The following is a 20,823-nucleotide window of genomic DNA, read 5'->3' as shown; positions in this document are numbered from 1 at the left end:
CCATATGAACCAGACAGGGTACTAGGAGTTAGCAGGTATCTTAGGATCTCAGTATACCAAGTTGAGCTACCTCTGTTGCTGAATGCTAGATCATGCATGACCCAGATAGTATGGAGTCAAATTCAGGGACTTATCCTTTGTTTTCACTATTATCAGTGTCTAGAGTTTGAAATGTGTAAACAGTGTTTCAAAATTATGGTGTTTCTTAGAATTCAAAATCAGATTTTAGAAGTCAAAGCACTATGTCCCATTGTTCCTTTATTTAATTAATTTAGCTTTTTGCTTTCCTTGCATAATAGTCTAATCTTTGAAGCTGAGAGATGCATCTGCCTGAACAAGGAGGTGGTTTTACAAGGGAAATACAAAAATATCAACATTATTTTAAAAGTTATGTTCTTCACTATTGATTTCTTCTTGATGCTGCCAACTCTTTCTTCGCATGACCTTACTATATCTCACATTATTTCTAAGGAGAGAAAAATTGATCTCAATTTTGGAAATACCAATTGGTAGGGATTTGATAATTGTTATAACTTTCAATTCCAAACTTTGAGACCATCAATGCATGGTATCACTGAATTAAATATGGATATGCTGCTGAGAGGAGAAAAATCTGTGAAAATTTTTATCTTACTTTGGCAGAACCTAACAGCTTGACCAATTGAATTCTGAAGTCTCTAGGATAAGTCTCCTATGGTCTTAGATAATAGGTTTCTGTTGTCTATAAATAGGAAACAGAATAACACTGATCATTAATTAGTGTGGCACTTTGTGGTCCAAAGCCTAAGACATTCATCTAGAACAGTAGTTCTAGTGATGTCACCCTCAACATTTGACAACATCTAGAGACATTTTTGCTTAATGAAACTGTAGAAGTACTCCCGGCCTTTTGTGCGTAGGGACTGTCAATGCTGTTAAATAATGCACTATACACCTACCCACAACAAAGAATTACCCCACCACACAAGCCAATATTGCTTTGGTTGAGAAACCAAGTCACACAAAATTTTATTAGCCTTGGGCACTTCTCACCAAATCAGTTTCCACCTTGTCCAAGACTTAAGATTATAACCTTCCTTCCTTCCCTCCTTCCTTTCTTTTCTTCTTCTTTCTTTCTTTCTTTCTTTCTTTCTTTCTTTCTTTCTTTCTTTCTTTCTTTCTTTCTTTCTTTCTTTTTCTCCCTTTCTTTCTTTTTTGCTTCTGTTCCTGACTTCCACAGTCTATTTTTTCTTTTTTGCTTTGTTTTGCAGCTTTTCAAATTTTTATTTTTAATTCACATACAATAGGATTCACCATGTTTAGTGAGGAGTTCTATGAATGTTAACAGTTGGGCAGAACTCATCTAATATCACAATCGAGACCGGAAACGTAGTTTAGTTTTCAAAGTGTCATTACACAGGGGCCTGTATGTAAAAGGACTCATTTAAATATGGGCCATCGTCCAATCGCACTGCAGTAAATAGTGTTTACTATTGGCACAAGAAATGTATTGCAGTTCTGGAAGTTGGCGGGGATCAGAAGTGAAGGTCTGGGGTGGTGGTCGGAAGATGATGGAAAAGGGTCGCACCTATGTTTGAAAGGGATTAAATGTGAAAGGTAAATTGTGATCAGCATTCACGTTTACCACTGAAACCACCGACTCCACCTGGTCACCCTGAAATGGGCTCTCACAGCTTGAAGAAGGCTTCGAGGCACCAAACCTGGCGTGCCAGGGACCGGTTCCCAGGCTGCAGACAGGCAAAGCACCCTCCCGCAGAGGGCGCCAGCGGAGGCGCGTTCGCGTCCCGACCAAGTTTGAGCCTCGCTCCCTGCCGTCCGGGCTCGGTCACGTGCGCGCCTGCGCGGCCGCGCCTCTAACCGGGGGCGGTTAAGCCGGGCGCGGGCAGGAAGGGAGTCGGCTGCGGTGCCATTCTTAAAGGGGCCCGAGAGCAGGCGACGGGCTGCTGACGGCCGGAAGGAAAATGGTGAGTGGCCGTGGGGAGGGCGGAGGCCGGAGGGCTGGACCAGCCAGCCGGGCTTTCCTGTTTTCCAGAATCGGGGCGTCTGCGGGGCAGCGCCTGGGGCGGGCTGGGCCTGGGGTGGGCCGGCGGCTGTTTCCACCCCGGCTGCCAACCGGTCCCCGCAGTCAGAAACTTGGCCTCGGCCGCCGAGTCAGCACTGCATACTCCATCCCGGCCCGGGCTCCACCCGCCCAGCGGGGCCCCGTGGGGAGCTAGGGTGCCACGCCGGCTGGGGTGTGTGTTGGGGGGGAGGGTCCTCGCCAGGCCCCTCTGGGTGAGGTGGGGGCCTCCTGCTTCTGGACTGAAAGACGGAGGGGGGCATTGGTTCTGGCCAGTGGAGCCCCCCCCCCCCCCGGCCCCCAGTTTCTCAGCGACTGCCGCTGGCGGGCCTGGGACAGGGGACTAGGTGGGTGGGGGATCGATGGGCCTGAAGCACTTCCTGCCTAGCCTCGTTTGCTGGGAGGACTCGAATTCCGATTGCTTTCACCCCGCCAGGCCCAAGCTGATTTTTGTCTCCTCTCCCCGCCACCCCCCCTCCGCCTTCCACCGCAGATTTCTCCTTATCCAAGCATTCTTTGAGTGACCTCACTTGGAACCTTTTGACCCAAGGCTCTGGCATTTGGCCTTAAAGTAACTGTTGAATTAGTTTAGCTGGGCTTGAAGCGATGGCTTTCCTTCTTCTACACAGTGAATCCCAAACATAAAAGTAAAGTGGAGAATTAAGTCATTTGCTATCAAGGATCTTCTAGACCCTTCCAACGGGTTTTTAAAATATGATCAGATTTCGTTAGAAACAGGAAGACATGGCTGTCTGAAATCCCGCCCACTTTCCATGGAGTAGGTCTTGTGATGGTCGCTGAATCCAGTTTCATCATTTCTGACTTGCAGCTGCATTCCAGGGCGCTGACACTTTTCCTTTTTTTTTTGGCCAATCATGGGACTTGAACTCAGGGCCTGGCCGCTGTCCCTGAGCCTCTTTTGCTCAAGGCTAGTGCGTTACCACTTGAGCCACAGCACCACTTCAGCTTTTTGAGTAGTTTATTGGAGGCAAGAGTCTCACAGACTTTTCTAAAGCCCAGGCTGGCTTCGAACTGTGATCCTCAGACCTCAGCCCCCTGAGTAGTTAGGATTACAGGTGTGAGCCATCAGCGCCTGGCTTCGCTTTTCTTTTTGTAAGCATTCTTTTTCTTCATGCTTTTCTCCTTGGCATCTGGAATACAAAATTACAAAACTCTTGGTTTTCCTTCCTACATCTCCTGCTGATTCATCTGCTTCCCATACATTCTGTTCTTCTTTCCCTGGACAATGCATGCAGGAGCCCTAGGCTCCATCCTAATCTTTGATTTTTTTCCATGTTGTATTTTCTCCTATATTCATTACTTGTTACCATTTGCCTTCCAACAATTTATGAATTTGTATCTCAAGACTTGCTTCTGGGACGTGGTGGTGTGGCTCAAGTGGTAGAGTACTAGTCTTAAGCTGAAGAGCTCAGGGACAGCGACCAGGCCCAGAGTTTAGCCCACAGCCACCACCAACAACAAGACTTGCTTCTGAGATTCAGCCCAAATTTTATATCCCACTCTTTAGTTAACATATCTGAGGAGCTTTACACCATTCTGGTGCCTCAAAGTCACTTCCATTTGTTTAAAAAACAACAAAATGCTTTTTCCCTTTAAACTCAGAGTTCCATAACTCAGTGAAAGGTTGTGTTTGTCATACAAGACAGAAGTCTAGGAGTTCTCTTGGTGTAACACTCTTTTTCCTTACCTGTTCCACTTCTCCCATATCCAATATGTCACCAGCCCCTATGTAGTGGTTAGGGGACTAGAAGTTAGGCTATCTGAGTTACTTCTAGCTTTACTAGCTCTGAAATTGGAGAGAATCTTAAACTAAGTAAACTAAGATACTTAAAAAAATGGGGCATGGGGCTGGGAATATGGCCTAATGGCAAGAGTGCTTGCCTCATATACATGAAGCCCTGGGTTCGATTTCCCCAGCACCACATATATAGAAAATGGCCAGTAGTGGCACTGTGGCTCAAGTGGCAGAGTGCTAGCCTTGAGCAAAAAGAAGCCAGGGAGAGTGCTAAGGCCCTGAGTCCAAGCCCTAGGACAGGCAAAAAAAAAAAAAAAAAAAAAAAAAAAAAAAGGAGCATGAAAGAGAAATCCACATAAAGGATTTAACAGTGTTTCTTGTGTGGTGTTTAATGCATATTAACTGTTATTAGCATTGTTTGCTTCCCTTTTTGCTCCTCAATCACTTCTTTTAGCTGCTTTTCTCTTTTTTATCTGGATTAGTTTGGGTCATTAAAACGTGTTCCTGCTGCCTTTGTTCCACATACCACATCAAGTGGGATTTTTTTTTTTTTTGGCCAGTCCTGGGCCTTGAACTCAGGGCCTGAGCACTGTCCCTGGCTTCTTTTTTTTTTTCCCCAGTCCTGGGGCTTGAACCCAGGATCTGAGCACTGTCCCTGAGCTGCTTTTGCCCAAGGCTAGCACTCTGCCACTTGAGCCATAGCACCACTTCCAGTTTTTTCTGTTTATGTGGTCCTGAGGAATCGAACCCAGGGCTTCGTGCATGCTAGGCAAGCACTCTACCACTGAGCCACATTCCCAGACCCCTGGCTTCTTTTTGCTCAAGGCTAGCACTCTGCCACTTGAGCCACAGCGCCACTTCTGGCCGTTTTCTACATATGTGGTGCTGGGGAATTGAACCTAGGGCTTCATGTATACAAGGCTAGCACTCTTGCCACTAGGCCATATTCCCAGCCCCCAAGTGGGATCTTTTTAAGGTACAAATATGACCAAGATTCCCTTCCTCACCTTATTTCTAGTACATTTTGCCCCCCAGGATAGGAAGCAAAATAACTTAGAGCCGAACTCAGTGCTTCTTAGGCCACGTATGTGTTTGTCTTAGAGCCTAGGTCACACTATCCATTATCTTGATGAGCTGAGCTCACTTTAATCAAAAGGGCTTTGCTTGAGCAGTTTTAGTTCTTCAGATGCCTTTTGTAGGAAAGGCTTCAGTGATGATGTTGGTCGTCATTGGATGTAAGTTCTCATTATGTAGCTAACTTTCTTTTTCTAGCCTTATCACAGCTTACATATTTTTACTTCATCTTTTTTATATAGGTCTGTTCTTTGCTCCAATAAGCGGGTGCTGGTGACTCATGCCTATAATCTTAGCTACTCAGGAGGCTGAGAACTGAAGTATTGAAGTTTGAAGCCAGGTAGAAAAGTCTATGAGACTCCATGCTGGAAACAAATTAGGCTGGAGGTGTGGCTCAAGTGGAAGGCCAACCTAGCAAGCCCTGAGTTCAAAGCCTCAGTATCACTCAAAAAAGAAAGCCTGAGACCTTTTATTTTCTAGAAGCACTCCATATATGCCACCCAAGGGCAAGGACCATGTTTCTCTTTTATATGATTGAATTTCTAGAATTCAACATGGTGTTGACATTCATTAAATCTTCTATTAGTATAGATAGATCAGTAAATGAATACTTCAGCTCAGCTATTTTTGGGGTAACATTTACCACGCAGAGTTGTTTGTATGATATATAATGATTTTTTTAAGTAAGGTAAATGTTGACTCTATGCCTGATTCCTCGTAGAAAGGAATTTTGATCCTTATTGTGGCATTGGCAAATGGGAAAATGCAAAAATGAGTGATACAAACCAAATCATCATTTTTGGTCAAGGATCAATTCCACGGCCTTAAACATGGTATATAAGTGTTCCACCAACTGTTTTTCTTTTGCCAGTCCTGGGGCTTAAACTCAGGGCTTGGTCACTGTCCCTGAACTTCTTTTGCTCAAGGCGACTATCACTTGAGCCACAGTGCCGCTTCTAGCTTTTTCTGTTTATGTGGTGCTGAGGATCGAATGGAGGGCTTCATGCATGTTAGGCAAAAACTCTACCACTAAGTCACATTCCCAGCCTCTACCAACTGTTTTTCACTTGGTTTCTGGTACCAGGATGTTAAACTCGCATGAACAACTGTGATCATCTTAGTTGGAGGATAAGACTTTCATGACAAATTGATATTTGCTAAAATAAACATCTAAGATATGTATTAGTTTCTTTAAAAATTCTTTGTTCAAAGACAGAATGGAAATTCCAGTTTTCTAGCTTCATTATCTTCTTTGAGAAATAGGAAAATAATTATCTGAAGTTGAATCTCAGTTTTGCCAGATTCCCTTTGATTTAATCTCTCGAAAGTGAACTAAAAGCATGGAAATATTTAACTCCTAAAGAAGTGTTATTTATTGGTTAGTGTCTTTTTTTGTTTTTGTTTTTGTTTTTGTTTTTGCCAGTCCTGGGGCTTGGACTCAGGGCCTGAGCACTGTCCCTGGCTTCTTTTTGCTCAAGGCTAGCACTCTGCCACTTGAGCCACAGCGCCACCTCTGGCCATTTTCTGTATATGTGGTGCTGAGGAATTGAACCCAGGGCCTCATGTATATGAGGCAAGCGCTCTTGCCACTAGGCCATATCCCCAGCCCGGTTAGTGTCTTTTGATAGGATATATTTTCAGTTTGTCTAACAGCATATCCATATTTATCATATTGTATAATAACATGTATTTGTCATACCTTACATATTATTAGTGTTCTGAATTAAAAAGACAATTAAAATTGATAACTATTTCCTGCCTTAGTGTATGCTATCTTTTTTTTTTTTTGGCCAGTTCTGGGCCTTGGACTCAGGGCCTAAGCACTGTCCCTGGCTTCTTCCCGCTCAAGGCTAGCACTCTGCCACTTGAGCCACAGCGCCGCTTCTGGCCGTTTTCTGTATATGTGGTGCTGGGGAATCGAACCTAGGGCCTCGGGTATACCGAGGCAGGCACTCTTGCCACTAGGCTATATCCCCAGCCCCAGTGTATGCTATCTTTTACCCAGCACAGGAGAGAGCAAGTGGGCTTTTATTTTTTAAGTCAAAATTGGAAGTCTTAGTGATTTGGGATTATGATGAAATACTTACTTAGAATTGGTCTCAGAAATATCCTAATTTTTTTTTGAAGGAGGGGAAGGGGAACCTATTTATATAAAAAGAGACCACAGTAAAAGCATTCGTTTGAAGTTTGACTCATTCAAACCAATAGTTAAAAAAAAATTAAAACAATGGCCATAATTCAAACACTAAATATTGGAGGCTGGAATTGTTAGTTTGGGGGTTTTGTGTGTGTGCGTGCACATGCGTGTGCACATGATAGTACACACTTGCCTGTCCTGGAGTTTGAACTCAGGCCCTGGGTACTGTGCCTGCGCTTTTGTGCTCAAGACTGGTGGTGGTTTACACCAAATGGTTTTGCAAGTATTGCTTTTGGTGTTGTTTGTCTTTATATCCTTTTTCTCTCGATTTTGATATTCCCTCTCCCTTCCCTAGTTCTAATACCAATACAAGGGGTGAGAAGGAATGGAGGTGGGGGGGAATGAGGGAGGAGATAAATTGTACAAGAAATGTACCACTGCTTTACATAAGAAACTGTAACCCCACTGTACATCACTTTGACAATAAAGTATTGAAAAAAAACTATATGCACACATACTCCATTTAACAATAGGAGCATATTCATTCATTTCAGTACCTAAGTGTATATTAAGCGCAAGGGATATATCTCAGCAATAGAGCACTTATCTGGAGTGTATAAGGTCCTGGATTTGATCCTTGATACCACAAAAATATTGTGCATTACATTTTGTAATGATATAAATAACATAAAGGATAGTGTGGATTCTAAAATGATTGTATTTTGACATAAGTATATAGTAAAGCAGTGTGTAGTATTTTAAGACATACATTAAAATGCTTCAAGATAATCTTTCATAATATTTAATAGTATAATTTCATCAGTTAAGTTATAACTAGAAAAATATAAATACAAATTTCAAATAGAGTGTTATAAGAATAAGGCTCTTTCCTTAACATAGAAACATTGGGAGTAGAAACATTTGAACCAATCATCCCAATTACCTATAACTAAATTTGTTTTTGAACAGAAACAAAACTTTGAACTGAAAACTGTGATAAAGATAATTCATATAAAAATGGAATGGTGACTTTTATAATTTGACTGTATTGGAACACATTCAGAATCCCTAGATGTGTGGAATTTCAGAAGCTGGCCTTTGAATGATTCTCCAAGAATGTAATATAAAAATGATTCCACAGTATAGTAGATCAAATTAAGAAAAGCATCCTTGTATATAGAAGAATGGTTTTACAAAATTTTCATGAGAGAGATTTCAAAATAGCTTTTCATGCTAAGGATTGTTAAAAACAAAACATTTAGGAAAACCTGCCACCATGTTTTATGATATTTGACCTTTTTATAGCTTTGCAGACTACAATGCACTGGACTTACTAGTTTTGCTGTCTTGTCTTTGGCTGCTTTTCTTCAGAGCAGTTATGTACTGTCATAACACCACAGAAATGAGGAAATGATTTCCCAGGTCACTGAAAGGATGGTACTGCTTTAAAAATACTTTGCTTAGATGTAACAGACAGTGATTGCTTAGTTCCCTTCCTATTGTTTTTGCCAAATATTGAGCAATTTCAAAAGCAATTTCAATACATGCAATATACTAAGAATCATAATGCAATGGAAAACTACCAATCTGTGGCCCACTGAAAATAAAAGAAGGTTGTTATGTCCTGCGAGAAATTCTCAGGTGCTATCCACTCCCCCACCTCCAAAAAAAAAAAAGACTCATGGTGGTCTACCACTTGTGGAGCCAGAGCTCCACAACCTGGATACTCAGTTGTCAGCCTCCTAAGTAAGTTTACAGTACCCTGCAAATTGTCAGTGTTTTAAGGTGGGTTAAAGTTAGTATCTTTATATGTTTCATGATAGATACTAAAATATTTTGTGATTTCTGGCTTTTGTGTTGACACAGTCTAGGAGCCATTGTTGAGGGTTTGGAGGAAATAGATCAATAGTGATTACTGCTGAGTGATGGATCCATATGGCTTCATATGAATTTGATGTTCTACATATTAGGGCTGGGGATATGGCCTAGTGGCAAGAGTGCCTGCCTCATATACATGAGGCCCTAGGTTCGATTCCCCAGCACCACATATACAGAAAATGGCCAGAAGTGGCGCTGTGGCTCAAGTGGCAGAGTGCTAGCCTTGAGCAAAAAGAAGCCAGGGACAGTGCTCAGGCCCAGAGTCCAAGCCCCAGGACTGGCCAAAAAAAAAAAAAAAAAAGAAAAGAAAAAAGAAAAATGAGTAGTTGTGGGGATGAATCCCAGCTTCTGGGGAGGCTAAAGCAGGAGGCTTACAAGTTTGAAGTATCATCACAAGAATTTCTAAAATAGAGATTTCTATCCCTTGATGTTCAGTAATACACTACGCTACTAAAAAGAAGAGTGCTTCGGGGGGGAAGGGAAAGGGGGAGGAGGGAGGGGGGTATGAGGGACAAGGTAAAAAAAACAAGAAATGTATCCAAAGCCTAACGTATGAAACTGTAACCTCTCTGTACATCAGTTTGATAATAAAAATTTGAAAAAAAACAAAAACAAACAAAAAGAATGTGATATGGATGATAATGATTGTAATGATAATAGCTTTGGTTGAGGACAAGGATTCTAGTGGGACTAAATGAGAGGCCATTCATGTTCTGGTAAAGACCTTGTCTACATTTGGTTCATGTCTTGTATGGAAGGCTGACATTCTTGCTGGTTCCTGCAGAGCCCTCAAAGCATCTAATAAAAATAAACCCTTGGGGCTGGGGATATGGCCTAGTGGCAAGAGTGCCTGCCTCATATATATGAGGCCTTGGTTCGATTCCCCAGCACCACATATACAGAAAATGGCCAGAAGTGGCGCTGTGGCTCAAGTGGCAGAGTGCTAGCCTTGAGCAAAAAGAAGCCAGGGACAGTGCTCAGGCCCAGAGTCCAAGCCCCAGGACTGGCCAAAAAAAAAAAATAAAAAATAAACCCTTGTCTCTCAAAAAATAAAATAAAATAAAAATAAAAAAAATAAAAAGAAGAGTGCTTTTAGAAGTGGTGCTGTGGCTCAATTGGTAGAGCGCTTTGAGCACAAAAGCTCATGATCTCCCAAGCTCAGGGTTCAAGTCCCAGGACTGGCCAAAATAATAATAATAATGAAGAGTGTTTTTTATGATTTCTAGGGAAAGTTCTCATATTTCTTCACAGTTCCTAAACAATTCTTGTAGTTGTTCTGTTTGTTCCATCTGATTTTCCTTTTGAATATTCTGCTTTGTATTCTTTTTTTTTTTTTTTTTTTTTTTTTTTTTTTTTTTTTGGCCAGTCCTGGGCCTTGGACTCAGGGCCTGAGCACTGTCCCTGGCTTCTTCCCGCTCAAGGCTAGCACTCTGCCACTTGAGCCACAGCGCCGCTTCTGGCCGTTTTCTGTATATGTGGTGCTGGGGAATCGAACCTAGGGCCTCGTGTATCCGAGGCAGGCACTCTTGCCACTAGGCTATATCCCCAGCCCCTGCTTTGTATTCTTGATACTCATATCTCTATAGCCAAGATATAAAATGTCTAGAATGTTACTCATCGTTACTCCTATGATTTGTTTTTTATACTTTTGTTATATTTATCTCCATAATTATGAAGTCTCCACACAGGTGATTATTTTCCTGTTCTTCCTGCACAATGTAAAAATACTATGCCTGCCTGCATTATCTACTAGCATATGGTAATTCCTGACTTCCGTTTCCCTCCCTTCTCCAATTCTGACAAGATGAGTATTTTTTTTTTTCCAGTCCTGGGGCTTGAACTCAGGGCCTAAGCACTATCTTTGGCTTCTTTTTGCTCAAGGCCAGCACTCTACCACTTGAGCCACAGCACCACTTCTGGCCTTTTACATATATATATATATATATATATATATATGTATGATGCTGAGGAATCGAACCCAGGGCTTCATGTATCAGAGGCAAGCAATCTACCACTAGGCCACATTCACAGCCCAAGATGAGTATTTTTATGTGCCTGACTTTTGAAATGTTTGCTAGCCAAAGAACACTAAAGTATCCCTTACATAGAAGATGAGCAAACCTTTAAGATTAGAGTGTAGATTTAACTATTAATAGATTATTAACTATTAATAGCATTTATATAGTAAAGTCATGGCATTTTTATGTGTCTTTTCCTCTTTTGTAGAGTGAGTCTTTGGTGGTTTGCGATGTTGCTGAAGATTTAGTGGAAAAGCTGAGAAAGTTTCGTTTTCGCAAAGAAACAAACAATGCTGCCATTATAAGTAAGCTAAAAGTGATTGCCTCAGAAGTTTCATGATCTTTATTTTAATCTTATGGTTACATTGCATTGATGAAAGAGTAATACTGCCTCTACCTTTTGCATTCAACGTGTCATCTTTAAAAATTAAGGACTCTCCGGGTGCTGGTGGCTCACACCTGTAATCCTAGCTACTCAAAAGGCTGAGATCTAAGGATTGTGGTTCAGAGCCAGCCTGGGCAGGGAAGTCTGTGAGACTTTTTTCTCCAATTAACCACTGGAAAACCAGAAGTGGAGCTGTGGCTCAAGTGGAAGAGCTGTAACTGTGAGCAAAGGAGTTTAGGAACAGTATCCAGGCGCTAAGTTCAGGCCCAAGCACTGACAAAAACCAAAAACTAAGGACCAGTTGCTATGTTAATGTCGTGGAACACATATGGAATGTCCTTCTTCCCCCATAGTCCTGTCCGCTGGCTACTAGCTCTGGAGAAAATAATCATCTTGGTTGTTTGGGGAATGATGATTTCTATTTGTGGTGACCATTCCAAATCCATCTTTCTTGGGGGACTAAAAATAGCATGGGCATTCATTCTACAACAGAAATTTTTGCCTACCCCAAAATGGTAGTAAAGTTCAGCATTGTGTCCTGAGTGGCTTTGGGTCTTATTCCATCCAATTCTAGTTTCATAGAAAGGGCTTTAAATGTCTGCTGAAAATGGGAAGGATAATTTGTTTGCACATTGTCTACTCCCTGTGTGCCCTATTGGATGCTATGCACATCTCCTTGTTTTCATAGATTTGTATTTAATACATGGGCCGTGGTTTAGAAAGATGAAAGAAGCATAAGGGAGTGAAAGTGTGAAACCCTATACTTGCCTAGCATGTATGAAGCCCTGGGTTCAATTCCTCAGTACCACATAAACAGGAAAAGCCGGAAGTGATGCTGTGGCTCAAGTGGTAGAGTGCTAGCCTTGAATACAGAAAGGCTCAGGGATAGTGCCCAGGCCCTGATTCAAGCCCTAGGACTGGCAAAACATAACAAAACACTCTGTACAGTATGCTTAACTGAGATGCAGCTGGTAGATGTGAATCAGAGAGCTGGTTAACACCTTGTCATGAATACTGCTTCTGTTAAAAATAAATATTATACTGTAGGCATACAATACTTGAAAGTGAAAATGTATTTTGGTGCCATTTTACCAGAAGGTGAAGCTCTTTGAAACTGTAGTGTATTTTATATGATTTAATATGAAATCTATACAAAACTGAAAGGTAGTCATATTTTCAGATTCTGGAAAATAAAAGTCATATGTTATCTAAACTTATTTTGATTTGGCTTTAGATCATGCTAGATACATTTGAATACAGATATCATTGCTCTTTGGCAGTTTACTTTTTCAGAATGAGGAAGCTGTATTGTGTGTGCTAGTCCTGGGGCTTGAACTCAGGGCTTGGGCACTGACTATGAGCCTCTTTGCTCAAGATTAGCACTCTACCACTTGAGCCACAGCTACACTTATGGCTTTTTGGTTGTTGGTTAGAGGTAAGAGTCTCAGGTTGGCTTCAAACACTGATCCTTAGATCTCAGCCTCCTGAGTAGCTATGGTTATCAGTGTGAGCTACTGGTTCCCAGTAAATTACAAGGTTCTTCATAAATACAGTACATTATAGGAGTTGACATAAAGTTCTAAACAAGCCAACCAGATGCTGAAAATTGTGAATAGCGGACTTTTAAGAAAGCAAAGCTAGTTAATAGATAGTTAGAACTGCAGTAAGTTTTGTGCTTGTGGATGTGTTTATTTTAGATGTTTGCCTTGCAAAGGCTGAGACTGCATGGGTTGGGAAGATTAAGATCACATTAGAATCACAATTAACTCCTACTCTGTTTTCATTTTAGTGAAGATTGACAAGGATAAAAGCCTGGTGGTACTCGATGAAGAGCTTGAGGTTTGTTCAATAAGTTAAATAAGATTTTTATAGTTAAACAGTTGCTGTTCACAAGATGCAGTATTAATTACATTTACTTTTAAAATGAGTTTTGAACCTCCTTTAAATATAAGTGGTAGAAGTTATGACTATATGCTTAGTGAAAAGTAAGTCAACTTCATAACTTCTAATTGCTTAGAGAGCAATTTAAAAGTAAAAACTCATACTGGAATATTTGACAACTAACTAGAAGAAAAATAATTTTTTCTTTTTTTGTGAAATCAGATATTCCCTCTGAGTTATTGCTTCTCTTACTCATCAGTATTTCCTGACACTTGGAACATGGGCCTAGAAAATTCAGCCATCCTCAGAATTAATAAATGGAAGTTATTTTGTTCGGTTGTGTATAATAGCGAAATCATAACTAGCCAGGCACTGGTGACAAACACCTGTAGTCCTAGCTTCTCATGAGGCTGAGATCTGAGAATCAAGGTTCAGAGCCAACCCAGACAGACAGCAAAGTCTATGAGACTCTTACCCTAATTAATCACTAGAAATGATGCTGTTGCTCAAAGTGGTACAGTGCTAGCCTTGAGCAAAAAAGCTCAGGGGAAGCACCCAGGATCCAATTTCAATGCCTACAACCAACCAAAACAAAAAACATAACTATTAGTGGAATGGGTACTTGTGTATCTTGTACTTACAAATAAGGACATGTTTAAAAGTTGTTTTTCTCTGTGGTGCCAGGGAATTTCACCAGATGAACTTAAAGATGAACTACCTGAACGGCAACCTCGATATCCTTTTCTTGGTGCTTTAGAAAGATTTGCTTCTGTTAAGTGGTCAGAATTTTAAGATATTCTTCTATGCCATGATCACAGCAAAATCTATATGCATAAGCTAAGAAAATGAAAAGTTAAATCTCTTAGTGGGATGACTTATCTTCTTGTTAAAATTATTTATTATAATTTGTTTACAATAAGAAATGAGAAAAATCCATTTAAAACAATATTCTAAATTTTCTTTTTTAGAGATTACATGATGTTGTGACTTAACCTTTGGAGCTTAGGTATAATTTGGTAGACAAATAGTAATGAAGGTATAGGAATAAGATACAGGTGTACCGCTCATTAGCTCCTTGGGTGTTAGTAGTGACCTCAGAGCAGAAACTTTAGATTCTTTAACTTGAGAAAAACCTTCATTGTGTATAGTTATAAATATCAACATGATGATGGAAGAGTCTCCTACCCTCTGTGCTTTATTTTCTCCAGTCCTGTTGGTAAGTTAATCTCTTTAAATAATGTGTAACTGGCTCTGATCTAATTACCCATGTTTTCTTTTTTTTTTGTTTTTTTTGTTTTTTTTGGCCAGTCCTGGGCCTTGGACTCAGGGCCTGAGCACTGTCCCTGGCTTCTTCCCGCTCAAGGCTAGCACTCTGCCACTTGAGTCACAGCGCCACTTCTGGCCGTTTTCTGTATATGTGGTGCTGGGGAATCGAACCTAGGGCCTCGTGTATCCGAGGCAGGCACTCTTGCCACTAGGCTATATCCCCAGCCCCGCCATGTTTTCTTAAACGGATTTCATGCTGTGTTTTAGGATGGAATTGTTGAATGGCTGTGGGGGGGGCACGGGTGGGGGGGAGCAGAGAGAGAGAGTTGCATGTACCTGCATACACATCCCTAGAAAGCATCTACAGCGAAGCATCATCTCTTAAAATGTGTTTACCTTTTAGGATAAAATCTAAGAAGTGTAATTGTTGGGTCAAACCATTCATACATTTTAATGATTCTATAATGCAGGGATACTTTATAAATATCTGAAGTATATTATATATGTTAAACTTGTTAGTAACAATGTAAACTTTGCACAATCATGATAAACTTTGTTTCTCTTTTTAAAAGTAGTTAAGAGTGGTATACTTATAATCCCAAGATGGTTCCAGAGCAGCTTACAGTAGCTGTTAGGATATGTTATTTCTGTTTAAGGAACTCTCATGATTTCCCACTACCAGTGTTCAGGCTCACAGCAAAAGCTGTACTCACTGAACTCTTCTCTAAACTTAGGCATATTATCATTTCCTTAGCCTTTAAAATAGACTGGGGTATCTTTTCACTTTAATATGTAAGATTACAGTTGACTTTTTCAAAGCAGATCTGCCCAATTACCAGCTCAAACTGTTTTGAGTATCCATGAGATTTATAGTGATACTTGGTGTCAAACTAAAGACAGTGCTAAGTGAAGTGTTTGTAAGACTGGAAGAATCTGCATCTACAGAGATCTTAGGATAATTTATTTTTGCTGACCTATAGATTTCTTTGTAACTTTGTTTCTGTGTAGGCAGTATGCAGTATAAAATTCAAAATGCACTTAGGCCAAAGTTCTTCTAAACACAATGGCAAGGAAATTTTTAAATGCCTTTCTCTAGGAAAAAAAATAATAATAAAAACTCACTGTTTTTAAAAAATGTATACCATATTTCTATATTAATTGCTCTCTTCCAGGTTGTAAGCCTGAACAACAGATGATGTATGCTGGGAGTAAGAATAAATTAGTCCAAACTGCTGAACTAACCAAGGTAGTGTTTATAATATAGCATCTTCATTGGGACTATAGTTCCCCTGAGACTTGAAAGTGGATGGTTTAGTGGTTGTTGTTTTTTTTAATGTAGGGGAAGGTTATCTACACCATAGCAATAAATTACAAAAGATTTTTAAAAATTAGAAACAGGATATTAGGGGCCAGGTGTGATAACTCATGTCTGAAATTGCAGCTACTTGTGAGGCAGAAATAGGAGGATCACAGTTGAGAGTAGCCTAAGCACAAAAAAGCTCGCAGGACTCTAAATACAAGCCAGGAATGGTGGACTGACAGCCCAGCTGTGCTGAAGGCAAAGACAGGATAGCAGCCCAAGCTTACCTGGGTAAAAATACCTGAATGATGACTGAAGCAAAAAGTGTTGGAAGTATGGTTCAGGTGGGAGAGCAGTGGCCTAATAAGCAGGAGACTTTACGTCCTGGCTATTTAGGAGACTGGAATCTGAGGTTTACAGTTCAAAGCCAGCCTGGACAGAAAAGTCCTCTTTAGACTCTTAGTTCCAATTAACTACTCAAAAACCAGAAGTGATGCTGTGGTAGAGCTCTAGCTTTGAGCACAAAGAGTCTCAGGGACAGTGCCCAGGCCCTGAGTTCAAGCCCCACAACTGACAATAAATGAATGGATGAGTGAATGAATAAATAGAGAAGTAGAATGGTGGTAGTTATTGAACCAAAACATGTTGTTCTAAATAAGTTGATTAGAAAAAAATTATATTCAAAAAAGTAAGCGGCTTCAGAAAAGCCACTATAATCTTACATCTGGTGAGAGTTTTTTGTCTTCTGTGATTTAACTTCTAATAGGTAATGTTAGCACTGAGGCTTATTTGAGCCCTTTCTTGTAGTCTACAGTGAATGAGACTGTGCTGGAATTTTGTATTATGCACTTAAGGGTGTTATTTTTAAATCTAAAGTAGTTAAGATTATTGATTGCTGGGCTCTATAGATCATGCTTGCAATCCCAACTACTTGGGAAATAGACTTGGGAAGATGGCAGTTTGAGGCAAGCCCCAGCAAACAAGTGGGTGTTGTGGTTCATGACTGTAGTCCCAGCTTCATGGAAGTTCATAGCTAGAAAGATTATGGTCTAAGACCAAACTTGGGCAAAAATAAGTGATAATCTATCTGAAAAAAAGAAAAACATGGTCAGGGGTGTGGCTCGAGGTGGAAAGTACCTGCCTATCAAGCACAGGCCTGGGTTTGAACCCCAGTACTGCAAAACAGAAACGAAACCTAAAAGGACTATTAATAAACAGTCTTATATGAGATACCCACTTTAAGATGTAATATATCTTCATTATGTTTTTCATTTCTTTATTATTAAAGTGATGTACAGAGGGGTTACAGTTTCATATGTAAGGCAGTGCTTACATTTCTTATCCAACTTGTTACTGCCTCCCTCATCTTCATTATTTTGTTGTATTTTTGAAGAGTAAGGGTAAGAGATACTTGCTCTCAAACTTTGTTTATATTCCAAATACTAGTTTGAATTGGAAATTTTGTATCATTAATGGTTTTTTTGGTTGTTTTTTTTTGGCCAGTCCTGGGCCTTGGACTCAGGGCCTGAGCACCATCCCTGGCTTCTTCCTGCTCAAGGCTAACACTCTGCCACCTGAGCCACAGCGCCCCTTCTGGCCGTTTTCCATATATGTGGTGCTGGGGAATCAAACCGAGAGCTTCATGTGTAGGAGGCAAGCACTCTTGCCACTAGGCCATATTCCCAGCCCTATCAATGTTTTGAGGCTCATATTTTAAGCACTGTGTTAAAGGTGTTTTCCCCAATCATCAACTCTGGAAATGTCTTCAAATCCAACTTCTTATTCTCTTCAGTCTGGTGATTATAACTGGAACCACCAACTTACTCTTTTGTCCTGATTTGTGTCCTAGGAACACTTGGAGTGTTTTAAGGCACTGGGTGGTTAACAAGAACAGCACTTCCCTGTCATGTCAAATCCTGATTTAGTCCCCTCTTTTGTAATCCTAACATTACAAGTTACTTTTGTAAATAATATCATTGACCCCTTACAATAGCGCTGTGAGGATGACTGGGCTACCCCTATTCTGTTCAGACTAAGACTAAGATAGGATTCACACATCAGGTCCCTCATTCTGTCTGTTCTGCTGTAACATCTTGTCTCCCAATGGCCACTATGCTATGGCCTTTTTTCCAGTCTTCCTGGACAGTCTAAAGTTGGTGTTTCCTTGTGCTACTCAAACTGGAGACCTAACATTAAGATCCTAACTAGATTGTTTTAGATGTGGTTGTTTGGTTGTCTTTTCTAATGGGTAAGAACTTATTTTTGTGAATTTTATTTTTAGATTTGTGCTTTTAGAAAAGTTTGGGTCTTATGCCATCTTGTTTGCTATACATGGTTGTGCGTACTCAGCACCTTACAAGAACATTGCGTGAAAACCACATCCTGTCACAGGTCATAATCACTTTGGGGAAAAGTCAGGGTTTAATACTCAAACACATAATGTCGCTTTGCCTGTAATCCTAGCTTCTCAGCAGGTTGAGATCTGAGGACCACAGTTCAAAGCCATCCCATTCAGGGAAATTTGTGGCTCCTACCTGCAGTTAACCTCTAAAAACCCAGAAGCGGAGGTATGACTCAAGTGGTAGAGAACCAGGTTCGAGTAGAAAAAGCTAAGGGGCACCATGCAGGCTTTTGAGTTTGAGCCCCACTGCTGGCACAAAATCAGATACATAATGTGGTTTTTAAAGAGTCAGAGTCTGATGTAAATTTTTGTTGTTGATTTTTTTTTAAGGTATTTGAAATAAGAAACACTGAAGACCTAACTGAAGAATGGTTACGTGAGAAACTTGGATTTTTCCACTAATGTGAATTTCTGTGTTTATTCTAAAGTATTTGTGTGTTAACCTGACCATACTGGAACCAGACATAAATACTTATTTATACCTAAAAATGCACTGTTACTTACAGTTTGTTTCCTGCAGTAAAGAAAAATTCTTCATTTTCAAAGTTTGAGCAAAGAGGAAATCATCTTCATAGTAATAAAACTTTGTAAAGTGTTTCCTTATATTTGTAACTGTTAGGTGGACAACTTTTCTCCAGGGACTTTTTGCACTCTTGTGACTAATTTCTATAACTTAGGGTTCAGAATTCGTTACTATTTACAGACACCATAGAAAGTTGGGTATTAGATGGTGAGAGATAACAGTTGCCTCCTTTTGACAAATATTGGATATTAGCAGTTTATAAGTGAAAGTAGTTTATTATCACTTATTCAAATCATTGAAGTTCATTTGGGGTTGAAGATGTGAATCACCCAATGTTGAGCCATGAATTGTAATTTACAAGTGTAACCTGCATTACAAGTACAGTTTTCCAACTTCCCTACCTCTTTTGGTTTCCTTATTCCTTTTTCATCATTTCAAGAAACTTGTCTTCAATCACTTCTTAAGGTCTAGAAGGTAGATTTTTATGATGAGTCATGACTATTGGGTGTTCTGATAGAAAATAACATCTTAGTCTTAGAAATTGGAAAGTTGTAATGATCAAGGGCTTCATTCTTTTTTTGTTTTGCCAGTCCTGAGGCTTAAACTCTGGGTGCTGTCCCTGAGCTCATTTTGCTCAAGGCTGGCACTCCACCACTTGAGCCACAGTGCCACTTCTGACATTTTCTATGATTTAGTTGGAGATAAGAGTGTCACAGACTTTCTTGCCCAGGCTGGCTTTGAACTGCAATCCTCACATCTCAGCCTTCTGAATTTCTAGGATTACAGGCATCAGCCATCGGCACCAGGCTTTGGGCTTCATTTTTTATTATGTCATTTCCAGAATTTTGAATCTAGGTTAATAACAGTTTATAAAGTTCCTCCTAACATAAAGACTAATTATTTTAAATATGTTAATACTGTGCCTTTGCTTTGTTAGCTTTAAAGTTAGTTGAGACTTTTACACTGCCAGTATTCTAGATTTGGCGAAACTAATACTTTTTTAAAGGGCCCAAGTAAAACAATTTTCTAATATGTGTATTTGAAGTTTGTAATAAAATCAACTTCTTATTTTTAAAATTCCAACTATCTACTTGTGTTGATGATATATGGCAGTTGAGAATTGGTAACTTTAGGTTTATTTGTGATTAGTTTGTGCCATTTCTAAGAATTACCTTAAAATTTTGTCCATATTTAATAACAACACATCAGTAGAAATCACATCTTCTATCCTGAACATCAGAAGATACTCTAAACTAGACACCTGGATGGTTGGCTATGTTAAGACATGGCGCTCTTGCTATGTTATACTTTGCAAACAAATGTGTAAGTAGCTGCTGAATGTTCATTTGCTAACAGATGTAGAGACTAGAAGCTAATCAAACTTAGTCGGTGAATTCTTATAGTAAGAATTTTGTAATCATTTCAAAACAGTGAAGCCATTCTTTTTATGTTGGCATATTTTCTATTCATGTGTGTTTTGAAGGCTTTGTGCCAACTTTAACAAGCAGGTAATGATAGTTGGAATTCTCACAATATTGAAAGGAACATCTGCTCCCAACACTGATTTTGCTAATCTACAAGTCAGAACACAATGGCAAGTCGGGAGATGAGCAAGTGCTAGAGTATGTATTTGTTTTGGTTAATGAATGGAAATGTTCATTTATTCCAGTTTCCAGAGAGAGAGAGAGAAATCTCCACCCAGAAAGTTTAAGAACTCTGTAAACAAGTATTTTGATATTGGTGAATAACTTGCTTATAATTCTGTAGAAATGTAAATGTTTTTGAATGAAGGAAATAAGATTTTGTTTCACATAGTTTGCATCAAGAAGAGAAATTAGTGCTGCAAGAATGTATATTTTTAATGAGGTTCCTGTTCTTAAATATGTTGTTTGCTTTTTTAAGTTCCAAAAGTTCTTCATAAGGTCAGATAATATGACCTACCATTCCCAGAAGTCTTTGTTTCCTGATTTCTAATCAGAGGCTTTTATTTGAAGACTGAGATAAGCTGGGGGTGTTTTGGGATTTGGGGTTTTTTTTTGTTTGTTTGTTTGGGCTTTTTTTTTTAGCTTATCAGTAATGTTTGTTTTGCAAGGAAACATTGAATTATGGGATCCTAAACCATTTTTTGTTCTTCTGTCTGTCTTG

The 20,823-nt window shown here is 39.9% G+C and overlaps 1 protein-coding gene across 2 annotated transcripts; it reads left to right on the top strand.

Moving 5' to 3' along the window:
- The first annotated feature begins 1,846 nt into the window (after positions 1-1,846).
- Positions 1,847-19,361, top strand: Gmfb (glia maturation factor beta). 2 transcript variants are annotated; one of them, XM_048362124.1, is made up of 7 exons: positions 1,847-1,964; positions 11,131-11,227; positions 13,097-13,146; positions 13,873-13,922; positions 14,322-14,404; positions 15,627-15,700; positions 18,486-19,361. In XM_048362124.1, the coding sequence occupies exons 1-7, from the start codon at positions 1,962-1,964 to the stop codon at positions 18,555-18,557; spliced, it is 429 nt and encodes a 142-aa protein (XP_048218081.1). In that variant the 5' UTR covers positions 1,847-1,961; the 3' UTR covers positions 18,558-19,361. The 2 variants fall into 2 exon arrangements, with proteins under 2 accessions (XP_048218081.1, XP_048218080.1); XM_048362123.1 differs by having other exon boundaries at positions 14,319-14,404.
- The last annotated feature ends 1,462 nt before the right edge of the window (positions 19,362-20,823 follow it).

This window comes from Perognathus longimembris, chromosome 14 (assembly GCF_023159225.1).
Source record: "Perognathus longimembris pacificus isolate PPM17 chromosome 14, ASM2315922v1, whole genome shotgun sequence".
NCBI classification, from domain to species: Eukaryota; Metazoa; Chordata; class Mammalia; order Rodentia; family Heteromyidae; genus Perognathus; species Perognathus longimembris.
Note: the sequence above shows the minus strand (reverse complement) of the source record. Positions and strands in the feature narration are given on the sequence as shown.